The sequence below is a fragment of the Arachis ipaensis genome, chromosome B10, assembly GCF_059453495.1.
Source record: "Arachis ipaensis isolate K30076 ecotype BB chromosome B10, ASM5945349v1, whole genome shotgun sequence".
Classification (NCBI taxonomy): Eukaryota; Viridiplantae; Streptophyta; class Magnoliopsida; order Fabales; family Fabaceae; genus Arachis; species Arachis ipaensis.
This window is the reverse complement of record NC_142435.1, coordinates 3,814,177-3,840,535: the sequence shown is the minus strand read 5'-3', so window position 1 is coordinate 3,840,535 and position 26,359 is coordinate 3,814,177. Positions and strand designations below refer to the sequence as shown.

At 32.3% G+C, this 26,359-nt stretch overlaps 2 protein-coding genes across 3 annotated transcripts; one reads left to right on the top strand and one right to left on the bottom strand.

Moving 5' to 3' along the window:
- Nucleotides 1-3,188, top strand: LOC107623711 (protein INCREASED PETAL GROWTH ANISOTROPY 1-like). Its single transcript, XM_088503402.1, has 6 exons — nucleotides 1-1,336; nucleotides 1,474-1,605; nucleotides 1,695-1,876; nucleotides 1,952-2,063; nucleotides 2,663-2,797; nucleotides 2,907-3,188. The coding sequence occupies exons 1-6, from the start codon at nucleotides 221-223 to the stop codon at nucleotides 3,018-3,020; spliced, it is 1,791 nt and encodes a 596-aa protein (XP_088359528.1). The 5' UTR covers nucleotides 1-220; the 3' UTR covers nucleotides 3,021-3,188.
- A 1,131-nt stretch (nucleotides 3,189-4,319) lies between these two features.
- LOC107623108 (protein trichome birefringence-like 38) lies at nucleotides 4,320-8,564 on the bottom strand. Of its 2 annotated transcripts, none has more exons than XM_016325261.3 (5): nucleotides 8,101-8,564; nucleotides 7,857-8,028; nucleotides 5,300-5,475; nucleotides 4,942-5,100; nucleotides 4,320-4,861 (listed from the first exon to the last, which is right to left on the bottom strand). In XM_016325261.3, exons 1-5 carry the CDS (start codon nucleotides 8,421-8,423, stop codon nucleotides 4,570-4,572), a joined length of 1,122 nt encoding a protein of 373 aa, XP_016180747.1. In that variant the 5' UTR covers nucleotides 8,424-8,564; the 3' UTR covers nucleotides 4,320-4,569. The 2 variants fall into 2 exon arrangements, with proteins under 2 accessions (XP_016180747.1, XP_088359529.1); XM_088503403.1 differs by having other exon boundaries at nucleotides 7,869-8,028; nucleotides 8,101-8,525.
- Nucleotides 8,565-26,359: the final 17,795 nt, after the last annotated feature.

Below are 26,359 nucleotides of genomic sequence, written 5' to 3'. Positions count from 1 at the left end.
TTTACTAAGATGTGATGATTTATGGTTGGGTTGATTGTACATTTTGCATCTCTTGCATTGCTTGGTACTTGGTAGTTGCTAATGCTAGCCCATAACATAACCACAGCGTCGCTGCCACTGGCACTCCCAGACAGAGTCCCAGACAGAGACCACCTCGTTAAGTTCCAAACACTTTTCTTTATGACATTACAAACCAAACAACCGTAATCCAAACTCAATAATGGTAGCTGGCAAGGTCAAGCTTCCAATGCCCTTCCACAAGTCTCCTTCTCCCTCCCACCCTCCTCCTTCACCCTCCAAATCCTCCTTCACGCGCGCCCTCGGCGCTTACTTCCCACGCTCCTCCGCTCAAGTCCAACCCCGCCCACCGGACGTCGCGGAGCTTCTCCGCCTCGTCGACGACCTCCGCGACCGGGAGTCCCGCCTCAAGACTCAGCTCCTGGAGCACAAGCTCCTCAAGCAGACTGCCGCCATTGTCCCCCTCCTCGAGAATGACATCGTTTCCAGGGACGCTGAGATTCTCTGCCAAGCCAACACAATCCAAGACCTCCAGGCTGAGAATCAGAGGTTGGCCAAGGAGCTCCATGAACTCAGGCTCCGAAGCGAGCAAGAGAAGAGAGAGAATGAGTGCAAGACCAAAGCATTGGAGGATGAGATAGCTGAGCTCAAGAAGACTGCCTCCGAACATGCAAATGACCACGATCTCTCTTCTTCTCACAGGTTCCATAAATTTCTGAACAAGACTCTGAAGAAAACGGTGTCGTCCGATCAAGGAAGCGGGAACCAGAAGCAGCTTCTAGAATGTAGCGCTGCTGCTGCTGTTCTTGAGGATTTTAAACCACAAGTGCCGGCAAGTGAAAAACACTCCGAGGAACTCCCTGACACTTTCACCAATGCCGTCACATCACGTCAGCCACGTGTTCCCAAACCGCCACCGAGACGATCGTCGTCTTCGTCACCGCATTCGCCCTTGACTGCTTCCCCTCATTCTTCCACCTCGGACAATCATAATGCGGGAACAGAGCAACCGATTCAGCAACCTCCGAAACTAGGGCCTCCTCCGCCCCCGCCCCCGCCGAAGGCTGCTGGTTCAATGTCGTCCAAAACTGCTCCACCACCTCCTCCGCCGCCTCCTAAGGGGAGTAGAGCTGTCACCGCGAAAGTGACGAGGGTGCCAGAGGTGGTAGAATTTTACCACACGTTGATGAGGAGAGAACCATCGCAACCCTCTCGACGCGAATGCAGCTCCAACGGAATCGTGGAGGCAGTGCCGGCTCCAGCAAATGCACGTGACATGATTGGTGAGATCGAGAACCGCTCTTCTCACTTGCTCGCGGTAACTACTCTCTGTTTTTTTTTTTTTTTTTTTCATTTTTCGCTAAATTTACTGTGAAATTCACCTAGTCAAGTTTACTTTTGGACCCTAATCGACTTCAACTAGTCAATCATGAATCATAATTAATTTGTTATCAGATAAAAACCGATGTGGAGACCCAAGCAGATTTTATCCGGTGCTTAATTAAAGAAGTAGAGGAAGCAGCATTTGCAGATATTGAAGATGTTGTTCTTTTTGTTAAATGGCTAGACGATGAGCTCTCTTATTTGGTAACACGACTATCATTACCTTAATTTTATTATTAACAGAGAAGATAGTTGTTTTGAATGACTTTGATTTTGTGTGATTTGGGGTTCAGGTGGATGAACGAGCAGTGCTGAAACACTTCGAATGGCCGGAGCAAAAGGCGGATGCTTTGCGCGAGGCTGCGTTCGGATACTGTGATCTAAAGAAGCTGGAACGCGAGGCTTCATCGTTCCGGGATGATCCAAGGCAGCCGTGTGGTCCAGCTCTGAAAAAGATGCAAGCTCTCTTTGATAAGTATGTTTCCATTCTCGAACTCTTCCCCAACTTGACAATATAACGACAACACTAATCTTGTCTTGTGTTTGGCAGGTTGGAGCACGGGGTTTACAATATCTCAAGGATGAGGGAGTCAGCAACAAATAGATACAAACTCTTCCGGATACCACTTCATTGGATGCTTGATAGTGGCTTTGTGAGTCAGGTAATTCCCGTGATCCAATGACCATCTTGCACGGTTGCACATGCTTCATTTTATTTTATCTATATCTACATATATAGCTTCAGCAATAACCAAATATCAACTGAAATAATAGTATATCTTACGAATTTCTAGACAATTGTCTTCAAGTGTTGGTTATTAAATGTTAGTGTTGGTCTCCAAGTATATTTTTAATTTGTCTAGTTATGTCGAGGTTGGAACCAAAGCATTTGTCTAGGTAAAGTTATGTTATTGTGTATTACTAGAATCTAATCTAGGTGCAAAATGACAAAGTAATGGTTAGACTTTTTACTTTTGTTTATCTGTGCACCCCTGCATATCTGCATGCACACATGTGAACTCTCCCGGATCTCTAAAATCTATCTGCTTGTCTGCTTCTCCCTTTTAATTAATGCCTTGGTAGTATTAAAATCGTACACTAGCTAGGAGGAAGCATAACCCAATCATATTTCACACGCTTAGGGTAGTACTATAGTAGATTGTCTGATGTAGTAAATTCTAAGAGGTTGGCTAATTAGTTAATGTTAATTATGATCTCATTCATTTGATTGTACTTTTAACTTATTTCTGTGATTACGTAGATAAAGCTGGCATCTGTGAAACTGGCAATGAAGTACATGAAGAGAGTCTCGGCTGAGCTTGAGACAGTTGGCGGTGGTCCTGAAGAAGAAGAGCTCATTGTCCAAGGTGTAAGATTCGCCTTCCGGGTACACCAGGTAAATCCTCCAAAATATATATGTTGGAACATAATACAAAATAGGCAAGAATTCCAAAACCGAGAGAAAGTAATAATATTGAGGATCATGCCATCTCTGTGTTTGGCAGTTTGCTGGAGGTTTCGATGTGGAGACAATGAGAGCATTCCAAGAATTGAGAGATAAAGCAAGGTCAGGCCACGTTCAGCAACAGAAATTCCTTTGCAGGTCTGCAACATGTTAGTGATGATCGACCAAACTCAGCTTCAGCCAATTGCTGTAAAGATAGTGACATTTTGTTTTGTCAATAGAATGCCATCCATTAATATTAATTGGGAAACAAAGACACTGAAAAAACCAATTTGTTTCCTCTCGCTTATATCTGCTCTAGTAGTTGTGAATTCCCTCCAAACCAAACCCACTTCTTTAAATGACTCATTCATTCATAGCCCTTCCACTTAACTATCACGTGCATGTACTAATCGGCAGCGCTTGTTACTTTACAAATTTGTATAGTTTAAAAAGTGATAACCATTAACCATTAACTAAATTTGTATACTATAAATTTATTTTTTTCCAATTTAAATTTTAAAAAATTAATAAAATAAAAACTAATTGATAGTGAAGAGTGAAGACTCACAATATGTACCTTTCCTATTCACATCACCATGTTTCATTGTTTCTCAAGTCTTTTTTTTTTTTTTGTCATGCCATGTTTCTCAAGTCTAGTCATGAGTATAATATTTTGAGTTGGGCCATCAACAGGCTGAGGCCCAAGGTAAAAATCCTGTTATCCAGAGCATGTTGAAACACTGAAGTGTGGACCAAAACCCAAACAATGCTGACCAAGAAGGAAGGCCTCATTGAAGTATGTCCAAAGAAAAAGAGGAAGACTCTGTTTTCTTCTCTGCCAGGACTCTTCACCCATCCCTCCGGTCTTCCTCCTCCATTATGAAACATTGTCTTGTTCCTCGTATCGTGCCCCATCCCTCGGACCACCCTCCTCTTTGTCTTCTTCCCTTTTCTATGCAATCGACGTGCTCTCAAGATGCTCTAAGATTCATGGTACACGTTCTGTTTTTATGATATTTTTATATTTTCCAAATGTTATGGGTTTGGTCACATGTTTCCAAGAACCAAAACCATCCAATAGGCTAAGTCCACGTGTTAAGAGAATCGTATAAAATCTCAGATTTTTCATTTGGAACAAGAATACAAAATGAGTAAAGGACACCCTTTTGGATGATGATATGATAAGTACACTTGTGATCTTACGTTATACATTGTTCTAACCTTGTAGTGTAGTAGTCCTACAATTATGTATTTTAGCATATTGCAATCAAGTTCTTTTTTATTTTATCTACGTGTTGATAACCAGAGCTTCTCAAATCTCAACCAAACTTCCATTCTAAGCTTCATTTTGGTGGTTGAAAGGTTTCTGTCAATGCTTCCGTGTATCCCGGGGATGTAGATTCTGTGAAAATACAAGCCCAAACATGTCGCTATATTTGATTCCGTGAAGAAAATGACCACTCATATTAAATTTAACTTAAATGCTAAAGTTCAATATCATTCAGTGAATTAGTTCATAGTTCTTACATAGCCTCGTAAGTACATTTCTTGATATGCAAACAATTTTGATAACTCTAAGAAAGCTATTCTGTTCTTGAAATCTGTAGATTATTTTCTTGTCCTTCATGAATCGTATAATGTTACAGTTTATATGATTTCAGCCCTTGGCAGTATCTACGAGCCAAACAAGAAGAAAATTCTGGTGTAAGGATCTGTTTTGTTCACATGCTGAGTGCTGCATATAGGAGCTGGTTCCAGGTATCAGGCAAGCCTGGGAGGCACCAATGGCTGCAATCATTGCCTGCATGATCTCCACTATAGGCAGAAGGGTGTGCATCTTTTCTGAGCTGAGAGAGGAGTGTGATGTCAAGTAGATAAACCGGAGAATTCATGTTCTTGAGTATTTTGGTCACTATGTTGGTTGCAGGAGGTAGTCCTGCTGGATATGTTGACCCTGACAATGGTTCAAGTTCTCCACTACAGCTTTTCTTTGGTTCATTCCATTCCTTGCCTCTGTTTGAGTTCAAAGAAAATACATAAATTTCAGACTACTGGGAGTTAAAATCTGTTAGAGTAGTGGAGGAGTTACTTACTGATAGTGAGTGGGAGAAATGCCTTGAAAGAAGACTTTAGTTTTTGTAGGATCAACATTTTGATCAACCCATCTAGCCCAAGTGGTCATACCCTTAGTGTATGCCTCCAAACGGTCCATGTCCTTAACTAGATTGGGACCATCTCTTATATAGTCCCATCTGTCAAACACCAACATTAGTCAAAATTAGAGCTCAAAATTGCAAACCTTTTTATTACTATTGTCCACATGCATTTTGGACTCTTTCTAAGACTTTTAATCACCACCCATTCATTATTCTTAGGGTACTCTTGTCCAGCAATACTTGTTTCTCTAAATATAGTGTTATGGTGGAAGTTGAAGAATATAAATATGTATACCCTTGAGATTTTCCAGTGTGGGTCCACCAATGCCAGGAATTGAAAACCAACATGTCCATTCCTTGCCATGCATTCCCAGCAACAATGGAGTCTAATGTGAGAACCCGCCCAACGTTTTCTTTAACAATGTCTACCAAATATGGGGTGCGGTATAGCTGTATGGTTACTCCGTAGTCCTGCACCACCAACCCCCCCTTCAATGGCTCAGATTCATTTCATCTAAATTTCATATTATAAATGCTAAACAACTAGCACTCACTTATTACTTATCCATTCGGTTATACATTTCTATATTCTTGTTCTTGTAAAATATATTTATATTATATTATATTCACGTGGACACAGCAATCAATTAATCAAGCTACAAATATGCTCTCTTCTGTCAAGATCAATTATTTAATGGAAAATGTGTAATAAACTAATAATGCTATCCAATCACTTTCTGCTGCACAATTTGTCTTCAATATTGTGTAAGACTACTATTATTATATATTTATGAATTAAGGGAATCTTGACATAAACGTTTTTAAATCCACATAATTTTATGGAGAAAAATGTTGAAATAGTTAGCTTATTGAACATGGGAAAACCGATTAACCAAACTTTGGACTTTTTGTTTGTTTATTTTAATATAATTTGTAGGCAAACATAGTATCCACTGCTCTGCACATAGAGCCACTATATGATTTTTTTTTTTTTTTTTTTTTGGTGACTAATTAATTTTAGGACTGAAATTTATTCGAGTTTCAATAATCAAAAGCATAATGCATTTTGTAGCTTTTAAGTTTTAACATTTGATTACATGCTAGAGGCTACGAATGGCATTATTTAATATAACATAAAATGGCAAATAATATTTGTAGATCAGTACCATGTTCTTTATTTGATTGATACTGAATAAACCATGAGATTAGAAGCAAAAATAATTGAGGGGGAGACTCCAACTTGTAATCACAGGTTGGCATGGTCTCCCTCACAGCCTGTCAAACGATGGAGATAACTCCTCTAGATCAAAGCCAGAAAATGATGCAATTAAGTGTTGAAATCTCATTTTTCTATTTTGATTTTCATTATTAAACAACTTGAAGGGCCTCTATTTTGCTTTTGTTTTTTATGCTTGTGATTACTTAATATGTACTGTATTTTTTAATGCCAGTTATAACAAGAAAATTATATTATTTAAAAATTATGTGAAAGAAATTTGAAAAATAAAGATTTATTATTTCCTTCTAAAACATGGTAGCTAGTAAAATAAAATGAGAGTTTATATAAAAAAAATTCTTCAATTAAAAATGTAAACTCAAAACAAACTATATTTATAGGTGCAAATCAAATCGAATTTTCTCCTAATAAAATGAGTAGAATTTTGGCTTCCTTTCAATGAAAAAATTTGTATGTAAGTTGTTTAATTTGTCCTTTTTCTATTTTTAGACTATATTAGTAATAGTGTAATACAAAAAAATTAGTTTGAGTAATATTAATTGAAATGTAATAAAAACATTGGCTTTTAATATTTGTGGTATTTGTGTCAGTAGCTAGTACTTTCTGGTTTTTACTGTTATTATTTGTTTTGAATCTTTGATTGCTCCTGGCCCATGAAAAGGAATCTTCTCATGCCCAAGGTGTAGTATGGAAAAGGAGCATAATTATTTAGGTTACAAAGATAAAGGTCTATTATCATTAAAGTTTAGCTCATCAATTATATTAAGCTTTATCTCAAAACGATGGAGGTTTCTATGATGATTGTGGTTAGGAACTCTCCCTCAAAACCCAACTTAATTAATGAACAGTTTTGAATATGACAACCTGACAAAATAAATGCTTTAATTGAGTAGATTGAAAAATCATTGATATTTTATAACGAAATATTGTAGTATTTAATGGATTTAAACTAATTAACACGTTACTAATTGGAAAGACCTTTATAAAAACAAAAATACAAAATTGAAGTTTTTAATAAAATAAAATAAGGTAGAAAAGCAATATGGGGAATGCACGTCATTTAAAAAAAAGGAAAATAGGGAATGAATCATAAAAGAAAAAGCAACACGGAGAAACAAACAAAAGGGAGGTTAAAATGAAGACAAAATTGGGAAGGGTGATATTCAGAGAGAAAGAGAGAGAAGAGAGAGAGTGGTGATTTGCATAGGAAAGGAGAAAGAAGACAAAGATATGTAGATGTAAATGCGGTATATATTTATGGATGAATTCTAAGTGTACTAAATATTACCGGAGTGTCAATAATTTTAATTTGTTATCTCAATTATAAAAAATATATAATAATATATATTAATTAAAATCAACCAATTAAGATTATTGAAATATTCATTGCTGCTAGTGCATCTAAAACGTTTCTATATGCATCTAAAACGTTTCTATATTTAAAAAAGGTAGAAAAACTTATGTGCGGTGGATTTTACGGACTTAACGTGAAATTGATAGTTGTGAGTGATTAGATAATTTAACAAATTTCTATCTAACGGCTCTCGCATATAACTTTACGTGAAATCGACTAACTCACTATCCCCCTTCAAGAAATTGAAAGAAAAAGTAAAACCTGGAAGATTACAGTGGAGAGTGCTTCTTTCCTCAAAAAGGTGGTCTGGGTATTCGGCACCGACGCGTGAATCATACAGGAGAGTGATTCCCACATGTTCAAGCTCAGTGAATCTCCCACAAACATTATCTTCTTACCCCTCCATCTATTCAAAAAATCTAACCCATCGAACCTACATCAAAACACAATCAATAGGACTTGTGAAAAACATGCACAAGATTAAATGCAGGAAGAATAATAGTACCTTGGTAAGGAACAAGAATCAGGCTTCCAAGCATATTTGAGGTACTGCTTATCAGGTCTACCATATTTCTGGCAATCAAACTCAGGATCAATGAAGGGGCAGCTTGATGAGTCATAGAGTGGGAATGATGGGTCTATCACCCAACTCCCTATGAACAAGTTGCACCCACCGCTACCACTTACCACTGATTTTCTCCCTCTTAGTCTTCTTATCCCACTCACATTCTGGAACTTTGTTGCTTTTGCTTGCTGCACAAGCACAAGTATTTGGAACAACGACACACACAACACCAACAATGAAGAATAATGGACCCTCAAACCCATCTGAAAACCTGATGAGACAGACACAGAGAGAAACAGAGAACTCAACGTGGCTGTAAATAGAACTGGCCCGTGCCTATGGCTATATATGGTGTCTCTCTCTCTCTCTATATATATATATACAAGGGTAAGGGTAAAGAAGAACCTCCAAACATAAATTATTATTAATTACTTTATATTTTCTATTTATGAAATGACAGTTCAAATAAACATATACGTCTTATTATAATAAATACTATGCTTTTATTTTATTGGGTTTAATTTTTATATACTGATATTGTAAATTACATAGTCATTTATTAATTATATTTTTTGAATAATTTTTTATACGGTGATGTAAAAAATAATTATTACTTATACAGTTATACCGTTAATATATTAAAATAAAATTTTTATTACTTACCTATTTAATATATTAAAATTAATTTTTTTTAATTTATGAAAATGATGTGTCAATTTTTTGTGAATTTATTTTTTTTTTAAATAAAAGTACTATTTTTTCTTTTAAATTTATTTTAAAAAAATATTTTTATTATAATTAGTATTTAATAAATAATGCATGATTATACTAATTTAAAAAAATATTTTTATTTTATAATTATATAAAATAAAATCAATATTTAATACATTATCAACCAATGAAAGTGAGGTATTAATTTTTCATGAATTCATTTTTCCTCCAAAATGAAAGTACTATTCTCTCTTCTAAATTTATTTTTAAAAAATATCTTTATTATAATTATATTATAATATTATAATTATATTATAATTAATATTTAATAAATAATATATAATTATACTAATTTAAAAAATACCTTTATTATAATTATATAAAATTATTATTTAATGCATTATTAAACTAATTATCAATCAAAAATATTTTTAATCATTTTAATTATAGATTGATACCATTTTAATTCTCATTCATTATGCAATAATTTTATTAGTGATAAATTATTGCATTAATAGTGACACATGCATAATTTTATTAGTGATAAATTATTACATTAATAGTGACACATTTATAATAATAATAATAATAATAATAATAATAATAATAATAATAATAATAATAATAATAATAATAATAATAATAATAATAATAGTAGATATCAATAACTAAATGCTAAAATAATTGTCAAATATTGTCTGTCATTATACATCAAATTTTACTTATTATGTTTTATTTTTTACATAATTATGTTAATTGTCAATCATTATACATTAAATTAGCATTTAATACATAATTATGATAATTGTCAATAATTTTTTTTATAATTATACATCAAATCAGCATTTAATACATAATTATATTAATTGTCAATAATTTTAATTTTTAATTATTGTAATATAATTTTAAATTAATCGTAATTTTCGACAAGTTGATATTGATATCTACCTTAAAAAATTAAAACAAAAATCTATAATTCTAATCATGATAAAAATGTATATGATATGATAATGGTTTATTTAATCATGGCAAATATATGATGTATAACGTAAATAATAAAAAATTAACTTAATAATAACTAATTTATACAATTATTTTTGTTCTAATAAAGGTTATATATAATATCTTTTTGTGGTTCGTGAGTCTAGATCTGAGAGTCAACTCATTTTTTTTAATTTATTATTCTTCCTTGACGACTTTATAGAATAAGAATATATTTTTTGTTTTTCATCGAAATTGATCATTTTAAGGTACAATTTATAATTTTTTATATACTCATTCTATTATATTATTCTTTTTGATAATTTAATCATTGTTCTTACGCCAACTTATTCTTTTCATCTAATGTTCTAGTGTGATTATTTTTTGCCACAATTATTTTCAATGCACCACATCCATCAAATACCATCTCAAGTTGTATTCACTGATTTGAGTTCTAATTACATGGATGTAAGCGTCCAATGAAGAGGCAGTAAACTCTATTTTATCGAAGGATGGTTGGATCTACTCACATATTATGACCAACCTAATGGAATGTGGGTAAAGTTAGTTTTATGGGGAGAAGCTCGATTTTTTATTGAGGAATTGTTTACACGGAACTTTGTAGGCTAAGTTCAAGTTCTATCCCCTCCACGCTTTTTACGTCTGCCCGGAATCTTTGAAGTAGAGCACTTAATGAGATTGAATTTTCTCAATTTAAATTTAGTTTTGGTAAATTCGTGTCAAACTCAAAGATGCAATTTCAACGATTGGTAATATATTCAAATTTTCTTATTTTAAGCTTTTCCTAATTAAAATAATTTTATAACATATTGTGATTTTTTTTTCAGAAATTACCGGCCTTCTTTTGCATCAATGCAATGTCATTGAAGGGAATAAAGGTCAGTTTAGTTTCTCGGTGTGACAATTTTATACCTTGTCGCATTGCATGGATAGCGGATGATGAAGCTTATTTAATAAAGGGAGGGTCTGAATTTGTACGAATTCTAAATATTCGAACTTATGATGTTGTTTCAATTGATTGTCGTTACGAGAATGACTTTAATCTATACGTGTCTAAGGACTAGAATAGATTAAATATTATTTAAGTAGCCAATGAGTTATAGTTCAAATGACAGTCTCCCTATACTCACCTAAGAGGTCGCGGGTTCGAGTCTCCCTATCTTTGATAAAATAAATTATTTAAGTAATTTATTTCTAATATTGGTATTTGATTAAATTAATTTTAGAAAAAATTAAATTATTGTCTCAATTTATATATTACGACTATTTTTCTTGGATATGTTATTTTTAAATTTTTTAATATAAAATTTCTTTTTTTTTTCCAATTTTTAAGTTTATTTTCTTTCTTGGATATATGTATCGCCTTTTTTTTTGTATTTCAGATTAGTAATGCAATTATTAAGAAAAGTATAATTCGTCAATAGATTAGAGTGATTAAAAGTTTAATTATATAGTATAGACACAAGATTGATTAATTAAAATTAAGGCGTGGTAAAAGAAAAAGAGTCATAATACGTGATTTTGTTTTTTTTTTTTTTTTGCTGACATATGAAGATATATGAAAGAAAAGAAAAATTAAAACATCACTATTTAAACAAAAATTATTAATCATACATATGAATGGAGATTGGAGAATATACATGAATATAAAAAATAAAAAATTATTGCACGATTGTAGAATAAAAATTAACCATATATATTAAAGGAAATAATCATAACAAAAAAATAATTAATATATACGTATACATATAAAGAAATTACTATAATTTATGAAGATTACACATACGATAATATTAATAATAAAAAATAAAAAATTATTGAATGATTATAGGTTAAAAAGAAATAATCATGATCAGAAAATAATTAATATATGCGACTTAAATATATTTGCATATAATTAATATATGTATAAACTAAATAAGAAAATATTTAGAATTATTTAACAAAATAAATATATTCTGAGAATAAGAAAACTATTAACTAAACAATTAATATATACATATATATAAATAAAGAAAATGATTTATGAAGATTATTACGCATATGATGATATTAATGAAATAACAAAATCATTGAATGATTATAGGCTCAAAAAATTATTTATAATCAAAAAATAAAAAAATAATTAACATATGATGTGACTTAATATATATGTATACTTAAATAAAAAAAAAATTTAAAATTATGTAAACAAAATAAATAAGTATATCCTCCGAAAAAAACCAACGATTAATATATGGGATAGCATAAATAAAAAAATCATTCAATAAAAAAGAAATAGTACGTTTTTTAATTTGGGAATAAAACATAAATAATTATAATATAGTGATTTGTTTAATTATTAATATTTATAATTGTTATCTCAATCATAAATTTAGAAAAAGAAAATAGATTAACAAAAACGATTAATAACTATATTAGAATTGATACAGTTAATATCAGATAGAGAAAAAACGAACGCATAACATGTTATCCTTTTTATTAATTAAATTATTACAATTCAAATTAATTCAATAAAATAATTTAAAATTATAATTTCAACCTTATCACATGCATAATACGAGTTATTGAATAATTTATTATCACATGCATGGCACAGTTATTAAACAATTTTTCATGTGTTTTTTTCCTTCAAAATGAAAATACTATTTTTACCTATAATTATTATTCTTTAGCGTAAACTACTATTTCTACTCACGAAAATTGAAAACACTGACATATCTATCCATAGAAGACAAAATTTACCATTTGTATCCATAAAAAATAGATTTTTGCAGGCAAAATTATTCAAATCCTAAAAAATTAAAAAAAATTTTCAAATTATCCTTCTCTCCACCACTACTACCATCATCTCTCCTCCTTCCTTCTTTCTCTCTCTCTCTCTGTATCTCTCAATGTTCTCAGTACCACCGCCTTGCCCTCCTCCTCAATCGTCACCCTAACCCCTTCGCCACACACTTCCTCATCGGTGTCAGACGCGACTCAATAACACCAGCACTACCATTACCAGCATAATCATTTAACACAAGCTCAGCCTCTATTTATGCTAAAAAGAAACCCTAGATCTAAGGATGCTGCGAGCAGTGTGAGTGATTCGTTAGGATCTAAGGATGCCGCAGAGCGTCACAACAGTCGATACCGGTAGGTTGCTCCTTAGGGACCTCAAGAACAATGGCGATGACAACTCCCCCACCGCCTAAAAGCCCAAATCGGAGAAGTTTCCTCTCAACAGCTGCGAATTTTCCGCCACCGTCACCGTATTCTTCGTCTTCGCCACCGACTTTTTCTACATTTACCTCACCATGTCCACCTCCGAGTTTGGTCTTATCAAGCTTCCACGCACCCTCTCTGATTTTTGTCTCCTTAATTAAATAAAGATCTCTCTTTTTATTATTATGTTATCATCTTTATAGATTTATTTGAATCAAATTAACATTAGATGAACCTAGCATCAGATTAGTTGGAACATTAGTGATTTAGACAGGTGAGAGAAAGCCTTGTTTTGTGAAAAAAAAAAGAATTTTTTGGAATTTATTGTGTTGTTTTAAGTGTAAAGGTATGTTTGAATCTTTTTGTATAGTTTATTGTGTTGCTGAATTTGATGGATGAAACAATAGAGGAGGAGGCGACAGGGTTGGAGTTTCGGAAGGTGAGGAAGAAGCGGAGCCTGCAGTTGAGATCGAAGTCGAAGAGGTGGATGGAAGAGAAAGGGTGGCGATGGCGGTGGTGGTAATGGTAATGGAGGCAGTTATGGTGGTAGTTGGGGAGGAGAGTGGCGGTAGAGTTTAGGATTGGAGTTGCTAAGAATATTTAGAGAGAGAGAGAGAGAGAGAGAGAGAGAGAGAGAGAGAGAGAGAGAGAGAGAGAGAGAGAGAGAGAGAGAGAGAGAGAGATGATAGTAGTAGTGGTGGAGAGAAGGGTAGTTTGAAAAATTTATTTAATTTTTTAGGATTTGAATATTTTTGCCTGTAAAAATCTATTTTTTATCGGTACAAATGATAATTTTTATCTTTTATAAATAAATATGTCAGCGTTTTTAATTTTCGTGAATATAAATGGTAGTTTACTCTATTCTTTATCAATTTTTTTATTTCTATTTCTCACATTTAATTTGTTAAAAATATCTTTTCAAACATTGTTATTTGATTTACTTATTTTAAATGTTATTCATACAAATTTATTAGGCAATATACGATAAAAATAATTAAAAATTATTGGTCAATTTCATTACAAAAGAATAATTTTAATTAAATGCTCAAATAATTACCAAATATTATTTACTTTCAATCATTTAATAAGTTTAATTTTAATTAATATGCTTTATTTTTTACTCAAATTTCTATTCACTAGTTATTGTACTCTTTATATTTACAGTAAATATTAAATATAAAACACTAAAAAATAATTTTAATTATTATCTATTTTATTTATTTAGGGTAATAATTAAATTTATTATAATTGTAGCAAGTATATATCCATAATTAATAGTAATATATTCCTTCGAAAGAACTAAATAGGAGAAGTTGGCAAAATGGAAGAAGCAAATAATGAATAATAATCATATGATTAATCTATATAATATATATATTGAGCAAGTATCTGCATTAAATCAATCATAAAGATTAATAATAAAACATAATGGCATAATTTTGACGTAATTGTGACAAGTATCACCATAAAAAATATTGGAGTATATAATTAGCGTGTGTGTATATATAATGACTAATAGTAAATTTTTTTCATGTTTATCATTTAGAAAATTTATAATTTAGATATATTTTTTATTCTGTTTTTTGTTCTTCATATCTAATGGCTATTAGCTACGATTCTATCAATAGATCACCTATAGTAGATTATGTGATGAGAAAGTATAGAAAATAAAGACAAAAATTATAAGGTTATGGAAAGTCCCATCCAAATTTGATAAAATTAAGATAGCTTACATAGAAATGGTTCTAATGGATGATTGTAAACCCCGTTAAATTAGTAAGTAATTAGCCAATAAATTAGTTTTTAATAAAGAAAATCAGAAATGCGAATATTATATCAAATTAGGATAGAGCTCATCGAAATGAAAATTTTAATACTAATTTCGGAAAAAACGGTCCAAGATTGGACCGAACGAACCGAACTTATTGAACCGGACCCAAACTGGACCCGTGGGCCCAACTGGCCCAGTACTTAAGAAGACCGAAGCCTTCTCTTTTCTCCCATTCAGCAGAAACAAAGCTGAAAGCCTTCCAGGGAAGAAAAGAAGAGAAAGCTCCCCGAACCCTTACGGTGATTTTAAAATCCCGTAACTTCTCCGTCCGAGCTCCAATCACCGCACCGTCTGCGGCCACGCGACCACTGTGTCAAGCTCTATGTTTCTACTGGAACAATTTATTAGGTAACTTGTTTTATTGTTCTCAACCACCTCTTCCCCCAATTTTGGAAAATTAAGTGGAGATATTGAATTTCTTTACTCCTTGATGTTTTAGGATCCAATTAGCTTGAGAGAAATGTTTACTCTTGCTTATGTGAAGTTTGGGTAAGGTGAGGATACCATAATTCCATTTTAATTTTACTGAATTTGTATTTTGGAAATTAAATTGGGTATATATGTGTTATAAATGTGTATTAGGTTGTGAATAAATAATTGGAGTTTGAAATTGTGAATATTGGAACTTTGAGGAAGCTGAGCTTAGAGTTTATTGAGCTTTTGAGGGGCTGTCTTGGTTTTAATTAAATTGCTTTAGTCGCTACGTGAAAATTGGCCAAGGTATGGTTTAAGTTTCTTGCATTTAATATATAATGTCCTGTAAAAACTTGGGCTAGATGACCATAAGATAAGTTGGAATGCAGGTGTATATTGAATGTTTAGTAATTTGTTGATGAGCATGTTTGGTTAGTGCTTGTTGGATAATTGGTGATTTGATTATGTGGTGGAGATTGTTATTTATATTGATGTTAGAAAGAAAAATGATTGATTTGTTGATTATATGTTTACAAGAATATTGAATGAAAGCTTGATGGAATTGTTGAGAAATAAAATTGTTTAGTGTTATTGAATGGTGTAGAGTTTTGTTGAGGTTTGTTGCTGGCAATTGTATTGGTATTGACAGGTTTAATATTGAATGGAATGGAAATTTTGAATGAATATGAGGTTTAAAAAGTTTGCAAAACTTTAGTTTTGGGCCGAACTTCGGTAGGCTATAACTTGGCTTCCGGAACTCCAAATTGATTCCAACTTATTTTAAATGAAATTGGGTTCGTGAAGTTTATGCCATTCGAAGAACGAAAGAAAAATAATTTAAAACGATTGAGTTATGCCCGTTGGAAAGTTTAGTATCGAATATGTAACTATGCAGGGTGACATTTTATGATTCTACAGCTTGCCACTGAATATGTTTTTTTTTTTAAAGAACATACGTCCACGCGTACGCATGGCATGGGTTTTGGCGATGCATACGCAACTGGTCCTATGCGTACGCGTAAGGAGCTAACAAGCATGTTTACGGGTACGCGTGACATGAAGCTTTCACTTACGCATACGCATGACAAGGGACGCGCACGCGAGCTGCACCTTCACACTCCCATTCACGCGTACGCGTGGCCCCTATTCCAGCAAACATGATTTTTGAGTTTTAAACTTTATTTCAAACCTCTAAACTTCTATTTTCATTCCTTTAGTCATAAATAGTGATGTTAAGCCTGACAGTCACATGAAGCTAGGAAATGGGGATAACTTGGAGGTGAAGTAAAGCCAAAAAGAAAATGATGAATTAATTATGAAATGTTACGGATGATTATGAATGATACTTGGCTTGATAATTAAATGAATGATCATGTATGATACTTGGCTTGAATGATTAAATGATATGAGATACGAGATTCCTTGGGTAAAATATAGTGGCTTGCCACCACGTGTACCAAGTTGAAAACTCGATACTTTGTTGACACTACGACGTAAGGGTGACCGGGCACTTATAAATTCCCAGGAATGTAAACCCCATTGAGCAATATTAATTATTTGAGAAAAAGCTATGCATAGACTCTTGGGGATGCACGTCGAGGGACAGTCTAAGGTTTTTGGACTTGTCGGGTTGGCTGGATAACCGACAGATGAGCCTCATCAGCCATAGGACAGGCATGCATCATATGCATACTACTTGAATTACTTGTTTGTGCATTAACTGGGTGTGCCTAAGTGTACTTGCCATGGTAAATGTATATGTGTTACCTGCAGTATTTGTAACCTTCTTGTGCTTACCTTTATCTGTTTATTTGTCTGTGAAATACTGACAGAGATGGAGGTATGGAGGAATGACAGTATGGGACTTAGATTTTAAGGTTAAGTTAAGTAAGGCTTAGATACTCTTAGAAAATCACATTTTATGGCTTCTATTTAATACTTTAAGCTCTATAATCTGAGTGTCGGTGTTCTAGGATTGCCTATGGCATTCCCAGGACCTTATATCTTATGTGTGTGGTACCTTTACTATACTGAAAACCTCTGGTTCTCACCCTATACTATGTTGTTGTTTTTCAGATGCAGGTCGAGAGGCATCTCGTTAGACGTCTGGACTCTTGAAGCGAAGTGGTTACTAGGTTATTTTGTTGTACAGTGATGTATATATATGTACTTAGCTTTCTCTCTGCATAACTTCTTCTTTTTTATCTTCTTAGAGGTTTATGGAGAGACATGATTTTGTTTATGTACATTTGGGTTTTGGATATATATATATATGAACATTCTCCGGCCAGCCTTGACTTTGCGGGCTGAGTTAGGAGCTTGTTTTTTTGTATCTTTGCCTCTCTATTCCTACTTTTATTATCTTATGTTTGATAATAGTTTTCTTCACATGCAAGTTATTCCGTTTCCGGAGCGTTGCGCTTTTCATTTCACGATTTTGTTTTACCCTTTTTTCAAGGCACCTAGTTTATTATATTCTTTCTGCTATTATATGTATGTATTTTAATTTTAGAAGTCGTAGCATCTCGCCATCTCTGTTTTACATCCTAGGTATAAAGCTCTGTGTGGTAGGGTGTTACAATGATAACGTTAGTTTATTATTTTCATAATTCTTTCAAGTGATGCTAGGTTTATAAATATATTTTTTTCGTATTTTAAGTTTATTTGATAAGTAAACCGTTATACGAGTAAAAAACAGTGCGATTTAATAGCTTTATAAGTGCTAATAGCTTTTATATTTAATTTGTTTTATAGTGTGATAAAATTCATTGTTCAATCAAGAATTTTTTGTCAAAGATGTTTGAGAATAACTAATCGAGGGAACTGTCTATGTCTTCTCAAATTTTACGATTGAGGAATCAAGTGAAATATATATTACGACTGCACAGTATGCAGAATAACTTTTACGAATGAGTCACGTATAGTAAATACGGTCGATGATCGTAAAATTCTTGATAATCATTTTAATTTTCTTGCTCACGCTGCTACATTGAAACAAATAAATGAACGATTCCATTTATTTGGTATGTAGTAAGTAAATATTAACCCACACAAAACTGTTTTTCTTTTAATTTTAATTTTTGCCAAAAAATTGTATAATAGCATCATTTTATCGATAGCAAAAATTTTAACAGTTTATTTATTAAAACGTTTGAAATTGTATTGTGACTTTTTCTAAAGGTATATTCTTATATTAATATATTATTATTTTTATCATTTAATATAAATTACATTAGTAAATTCTCTTTAATTTGTACACGTAGAAAGTTGTAATTTCTTATATTATTCATTTATTATTTGTCCTTAATTTGGTACATTTAATTCAATTTTTTTTTCGAAGTGATGTTATTGGACTCTTAATCGAAAAAGAATAAGTTATATCATGATCAAAAACAGGGAGAAGTAGCCAGTACATTATGGTTGATCTTCATGATTTTCAATATGTAAACTTTTAATATTTCACAATGAGATTTTTTTTGTAATAATTATCTTTTTTATGCAAAATTTTTTTATCTTTTTCATTACATATTACTACTTATATCTCTTCATTTTCGCTTTTATTTATAAATGAGAAAAAAATAAGGTGCACATTATGAGATTAATTTGCAACACAATTACTCAATCATCTACGTGATCACTAAGCAACCGAATACATAATTATTCTCCAATTTAAAATTTTAACAAAGACATTTGTAAATATATTAGTTTAACCTTTTATTTATTTAATTTATTTATGTTATATTTATAATCATATTATATCTATTTTTTACAAATATATCTTTTTTAAAAAATACTCTTAGTATTAACACATGATATATTAAATAAATATTTTAAAAATAACTATAATCTATGATAAAAATAAAAAATAAACTAAATAAATATTACAAAAAATAATTTTATATGTTCTGTTGTGCTGTGCTATGCACTTAACTAAGTTATCTGGGTGCTTTTTCATTTCAGGTCCCTTAGTAATTATTTACAGAAGAGCTTTTGAGTCCACTAGCTACAACTATCAATTTAATAATTGCTACCTGTTACAACCAAACCCACAAATAACCCTAATCCAAATAAGTGGTCAATTGTATGTTGCATTATCAAGGGTAAAAATCGTCTGTGAGTACTGTTGCAAGATCACAGACACTTGGAAGATAATTATACGATAAACGTGATATATAGAGAAGTTTTTGAGAGCTTATAATGAAAAGATAATTTCTAAATCTCTTGGTCAAATTTATTAAAATTTATTACTATCAATTAAAAAAATTAAAATATTTTAGGTGCTAATTGATAATACATTCTTATTCCACATTTACATCCTGAGGATATTAAAATTATCATAATATTGTTTCAGGTAAATATTTTGCAGGCATCAAAAGAGAGTGTTAAATTATTTTTTAGTGATTTTAAATTATTTATTGTTTATTAAAAAAAATTATGTATTCGAAATCTTTACTAATTTATTGTTGTTCATTTTGAGCTAATTTTTATATGCTTTTACTTGACAGTAAAATAACATATAAATATTTGTTGGTGAGTATATATGTCTAATTTATTAAAAAAATAAATTAATAAAACTATATTAGAGTTGATATACTTAACACTAAATTAAAAAATTATTTTAAACACATAATATGTTATTTTTTTATTAATCAAATTATTATAATTTAAATTAATTTTAATAAAGTAATTTAAAATTATAATTTTAACTTTATTATTATTCTTATAAAAATAAAAAAATAAAATACAATTTCATTATTAAGTGCATTATAAAGGTGCAATAATAAACTAATAATGTTGAGGAGACGAGGAAGGAAAAGTGGTACTTAATCAAGGGAGGGTTCACATGGTGGTGGTGGTGGTGGGCGCTAGAGGACACTGGTTTTTATTTTCTGACAATGGCTTTGCCTTGGATGGATTTGTGATTGGGGTTTGGTAAGAGTAAGAGTATGGCGGTTCAAATTTAAAGGGATTTGTTTTTTATGGGAAAATCAATGGAAGGTTACAAGCTTCAACATGCCATATTTTTTGGGGGGAGAATATTAATTGAAATGTTATTTGGCTTCCCTTTGGTCTACATACATGTCACGGGTCTCCGAATTAAATACTCAATTTAATTATGTGCATATATAATCTCATGAACCATATGACACACTCAACTTTGTTCTTACATGTGACTTTGCGAGTGTAGACTCAAATGATTATTCCTTCAGAGGGGGTGGAAATAATGCAATCAATGAGTGCAACGTATGTACATTATACACATTATTTAATAGAAAAGGATATCATATACTTCAGAGAAGACACAAGGCCATTCTTAGTATAATTGAACACCCTTACTTTTTGCTTTTACCCTCTGATGATAAGATATTTGAATGGTGCAAACTCAGTTGCAGTTGATTTTACGTGAAATTGATAATTGAGAGTGGTTAGATAATTTAATTGATTTGACTAAAATTTCATTTAACGACACTCAATTATCAATTTCACATGAAGTCGACTGTACTTAAATTTCTACCTATTTGAATAGCCACTAACTAACACCAACTTGATCAAGATGGTAAGTTTATTAAAATTTTAGAAATGATAAAAATAATAAGAAATAAAAAGTGTGCTTAAAGATAAATTTAATTATAAATTTCCAAGTTAAATTAGTGAATTTTATAGATAGAATCCAAAACATAATTGATAAAGACAAAGAAGAATATTCAAATAGTGAAATATGTTTTATTGCATTTCACTTTTCGCTTTTTGGTTGCATTCTATTATTATTATTATATACAAAATAAAAGATCTATGTTGTTTTGAAAAAGGGGTTAAAAACTTAAAATACATTAAAGGTAGAAAGGAAGCAGAATCAAGCACAGGTCAGAGTTAGACAGGTACTTTCCTTTAATTAGGGGAAAGAAAAATTAAAATTTCAAGGCATTATGAAACAAATTTAATTTCGGTGAACAATTACTGTATTAAAGTTTTTTTTAATAGATATATTAAATTATGTAGTATCAAATTGGTAAATTGTATTTTATTGAATATTGTTCATTAATTTAAAAGAGCCAAACAAATTGAAATTATTTTTGTGTATTGAGTTATTGACAAATATATCAACATTAAACTTTTTATAAAAGAAGTAATCATCACATGACCTTGATGAATTTTTGTAATAATCACAAGATCATAATCATCTAATTACATATTCAATTTAGTTGAACAGAGCACAAGACTAGTTTTATTTAAATGCAAAAAATATACACTATATACGATCTTATTTATTATATATAATTGTTCAATAATATTTACCTAGGATGATCTTTTAAACCAAGTTAATCGAGATCTAAAAAATAAAATAAAAAAAGATTTTTTTTTTTGGTTAGTAAATTCGATAACTCTCAATCTTAAATATACAATATATCCACACACTTCTTACACATTTTATCACATTTTTTTTAATTGCATTTTCTAATAGAAAGGAAAAGGCATGCCATCTGAACTAAAGCTTATTGCTAAATAAAAAAAGAACTTAATAGGTTTGTGCTAGGGGTGCACATGGCCGGGTGAAGCCGGGTTTGATGTGACCCAGACCCGATTCGAAATAAACACCTGGTCTATTTATTAGATCCGAACCCGACCCTAGACCCGATGAAACTAATACACTTTCGGGACACAAGTATACCGGGTGAAAACCGGACCGTTAACATTACTATACGTTGATACCTTCTTGTAAGCTAGCATGTAAAAATATCTAAATTTCTAAGACTCCAACCATTATTTAACATGGTAAAATTCACTTAGAAAAATATAACAAGAACCAACCATTCTTTAAAATTAAAGCATAACCACAATCAATATTAAAGCAAAACCACAATCAATACTAATATTGTCTAATAATACCAAATATTTGAATCAATACAAATAACACAATATTATGCATTAGTCTAAAGTTTTAAGCATTCTAAACATAAAACATTAACTTATAGTCTTATAATGACTAATAACACAAAATATTAAGGTTTACAATAATTAAATTCTACATAAGAATAGTCATGATCCATCACTAATAACACAAAATATTAATTGTGTATGATGATCGGGCCACCAGACCGACTTCGGGTGTCCCGAGCTATGGCCCGGACCTGACCAGAAATAATGACTGGGTCTATTTTTGAGAACCCTTACCCGACCCTAAACCCGATGAAATCACATCAAATTAGCCCCTAAAGTATTCGGGACCGGACCGGACCTTCGAGTCGGGCCGAATCTGTACACCCCTAGTTTGTGCAATCATACACATGGATATCAGGATATGAGCCTGATTTTACCTTTCATACACTAATGTGGCCCAACAAAAACGTATATAGACCGGTTATAGCTTAAAAATAAACAACAAAGTATGTAGAAGATTTGTTTTTACCTTTGGAAAAAAGGGATCAGTATGTCGGAAGTTCTACTATAATTTGAGTATGTGACAAATTGACAATAACATGATTTAATTGTCAAATTTGGCAACTGCTAGCGGCTTCACTGTCATCACATATGAGTTGTTATTACCAACTTGCATGGCTTATATTTTAAGAAACATTATTACTATTACTATCTGCTCCGGTGCACCGAATTTTTGTGGCATTAATACTAACATTATGTTAAATTTACATAATTACAAAACTGATTTGTGCATCAATCACCTGTATAACCTACGTACTATATTCTTTTCTGTTGAGTCTGCAGTAAAATTTTGACTTCTAATAGATAAAAAATAATATGAAATTAAACATTATTCACAATAATACACTTGCTATATAATTATTAAAGAGAAAAAAAAGAAAATGAATAATTACTATGGATGTGAATTCCTTTAATTTTTAATTGAATTGAATACATCTTGATTTCACTCATTTATATAGTTTTCTAACTTCTATAAATAACAAGAGAGCATACTATAAAATAGTTTCCTATAGAAGCTCCTTAACTATCCACCATTTTCTCTCTTCTATCCTTTGTCTGCCTCCTTTTGTTTTCTCTCTACCTTTCTTTTATTCTCACAATTCTCCACCTTGTTCACAATTTGAAATCTACTCAAATTTTGGATGATCAAAGTGTGGTATTCATATCTGGTTGCATCATTTTTACAATGAGTGCCTACATACCCTTGTTCAGGATCAAACCAATCGTAATTTCTCTATTTCTCCATGTAATGCCTAACATGAAGCAATATTGAACAATTCCAAACAGTATAGGAACTTGTTTTCTGACACTACTTTAGTCAACATATCAATAGGGTTTTCATCTGTGTGTACTTTTATAAGAGAAATGTTACCTGTCTCTATAACATCGTGTATGACATGATATCTTACATCAATATGCTTGGTACGAGCATGATGAACATGATTTTTAGTCAAATGAATTGCACTTTGACTATCACAACTCAGATTCACGCAATCTTGCTTCAACTCCAAATCATCTAGAAGACCCCTTAGCCACAATGCTTCTTTTACCCCTTCTGCTACTACCATGTACTCAGCTTCTGTAGTAGATAGTGCTACTGTAGCTTGTAACATCGATTGCCAACTAACTAGAGCACCTTATATTTATATACATAACCAGTCGTAGAATGTTTTCTATCTAGATCACCAGCATAATCAGAATCAACAAAGTCGCTGATTTGACATGATTTTCCACTAAAGTATAAACCTGTGTCAATGGTACCCTTCAAGTATCTTAATATCCACTTGACTGCTTTCCAGTGTGCCTTACCCGGGTTTGCCATGAACCTGCTAACAACATTGACTGCCTGTGAAATATCTGGGCGTGTACACATCATAGCATACATTAGGCTACCGACTGCACTAGCATAAGGTACATTTTCCATGTAAGCCTTATCCTCTGCTGTTGTGGGAGATTGTTTACCAGAGAGCCTAAAATGTGGAGCCAACAGCGTTACCACTGATTTAGCATTTTTCATTTCAAACCTTTCAATGACGCGCTCAATGTATCCTCTTTGGCTCAAGAACAATTTTTGACTTGATCTCTCTCTCTTTTAATTTTTGTGCCTAATATTTTCCATGCAGCACCCAAGTCTTTTGTTTCAAATTCTTTACCAAGTTGAACCTTTAACATATCTATCTCTACCTTGCTCTTAGAGGCAATAAGCATGTCATCCACATACAAGATATAATCATCTCCAGGAAGCTTATGAACGTATACACAACAATCATAATCACTTCTGGAAAAACCTTATTTTAACATAAAGGAGTCAAATCGCTTATACCATTACCGAGGAGATTGTTTCAATCCATATAGCGCTTTCCTCAAGCGACATACCTGACTTTCTTTACCCTCAACCTTCAAACCCTCAGGTTGATACATGTAGATTTCTTCCTCTAAGTCACCGTGCAAGAATGTAGTCTTCACGTCTAGTTGTTCCAATTCAATATCACCATGAGCGACAAGACTTAAAAGCACCCGTATGGAAGTGTGTTTCACCACAGGAGAAAATATCTCATTGTAATCAACACCTTCTTTCTGTGCAAATCCCTTTGCTACTAACCTATCTTTGAATCTTGTACCATCTGACTTAGTATGATCTTCTTTTCTTTTATACACCCACTTACAACCAATTGCAGTCTTTTTCACGGGCAATGCGACCACATCCCATGTCTTGTTCTTATGAAGAGATTGAATCTCTTCCTCCATAGCGACCAACCAACTCTCTATCTTTGTCTTTGATAGCATGTTTGAAGGTGATCGACTCATTATCCTCCACTGAGAGTACATAATCTACCAAGTTTACCTGCCCATAATGTCTCAAAGGCTTTTCAGAGCCGAACTTCTGAACAAATTTATAATTCCTCTTTGGCCTAGTAAATGCCAAAGAATCCTGCTGCTGCTGTTGTAATGCAAGTGCATTTTCTCGCTGAATTTTCTCATGATCAAGTTTATCCTCTGCGTCATCTCGAGTAGCATTAGGATGCTCCACCTGAACATTACTAGAGTCTATTTGTTGGTATTTAGACTCTATCTCCACCACTTGAGTATTTGAAGTTTTTCCAACATCACCATCATCTGGCACCATATCTTTAGACAAAGCTAGCATAGATCGTTCATCAAATGTAACATCCCTGCTAATTACAAACTTAGAATCATTTACACTCCAAAGGCGATAATAGCCTTGAACCCCTCTTGGATACCCCAAAAAGATTGCCTTCTTAGCTCTATCATCAAGCTTATTATCTTTGACATAATAATAGGCTGTGCATCCAAAGACTCTGAGTTTCTCGTAATCTGCATGCTCCCCTGACCACACCTTATAAGATGTGTCTCCATCTAGAGAAGAATGTGGAGATCAATTCACTATGTAGCAAGCTGTAGCAACCAATTCTGCCCACTATTCTCTGCCTAACCTGGAATTAGAGCGCATACACCTTGCCTTCTCAAGTAGCGTACGATTCAGTCATTCGGAGACTTCATTCTATTGTGGTGTTTCTCTAACTGTCCAGTGTCTTGTAATGCCTTCTCGGTCACAGAACTCCTTGAAAGCCTCATCCGTGTACTATGTGTCATTATCAGATCGTAGAGTTTTCAGCTTCCTACCTGTTCGGTTTCAACCATTGCTCTCCACCACTTAAAAGTATCGAATACCTCATTCTTATGTTTGAGGAAGTAAATCCAAACATACCTGGAATAATCATCAACAAAAGTAACAAAATACCTGGAACCACCCTTAGAAGTAACTTTAGCCGGGCCCAAACATCAGTATGCACGTAGTCTAATAACTCTTTGCTTTTATGCTTGCTTGTAGAAAACTTCACCCTATGTGCCTTTCCATACACACAATGCTCACAAAATTCTATTTATGATTTTTTCATATTCTTCAGCAAACCTTGTCCACAAAGCAATGATAGACCTTTCTCTGACATATGTCCAAGCCGCATGTGCTGTTGTCTCCAAAAGAGAATAAAGATTACTGTGACGAACTTTCTTCATCACTACCAAAGAACCACGAACAACTTTTAGTACCCCATTTTTCGCAACTATTTT

What these genes read in the sequence shown, in the direction of transcription:
- LOC107623108 (XM_016325261.3), bottom strand. Translation starts at nt 8,423, where the DNA reads ATGGGTTTGAGGGTCCATTATTCTTCATTGTTGGTGTTGTGTGTGTCG. An exon ending in GATTCTTGTTCCTTACCAAG is followed by an intron (nt 8,029 to 8,100) that starts GTACTATTATTC and finishes GTTTTGATGTAG; the next exon opens with GTTCGATGGGTTAGATTTTT. An exon ending in CACACTGGAAAATCTCAAGG is followed by an intron (nt 5,101 to 5,299) that starts GTATACATATTT and finishes GGTGTTTGACAG; the next exon opens with ATGGGACTATATAAGAGATG.
- LOC107623711 (XM_088503402.1), top strand. Translation starts at nt 221, where the DNA reads ATGGTAGCTGGCAAGGTCAAGCTTCCAATGCCCTTCCACAAGTCTCCT. An exon ending in ATGCAAGCTCTCTTTGATAA is followed by an intron (nt 1,877 to 1,951) that starts GTATGTTTCCAT and finishes TGTGTTTGGCAG; the next exon opens with GTTGGAGCACGGGGTTTACA. An exon ending in TCGCCTTCCGGGTACACCAG is followed by an intron (nt 2,798 to 2,906) that starts GTAAATCCTCCA and finishes TGTGTTTGGCAG; the next exon opens with TTTGCTGGAGGTTTCGATGT.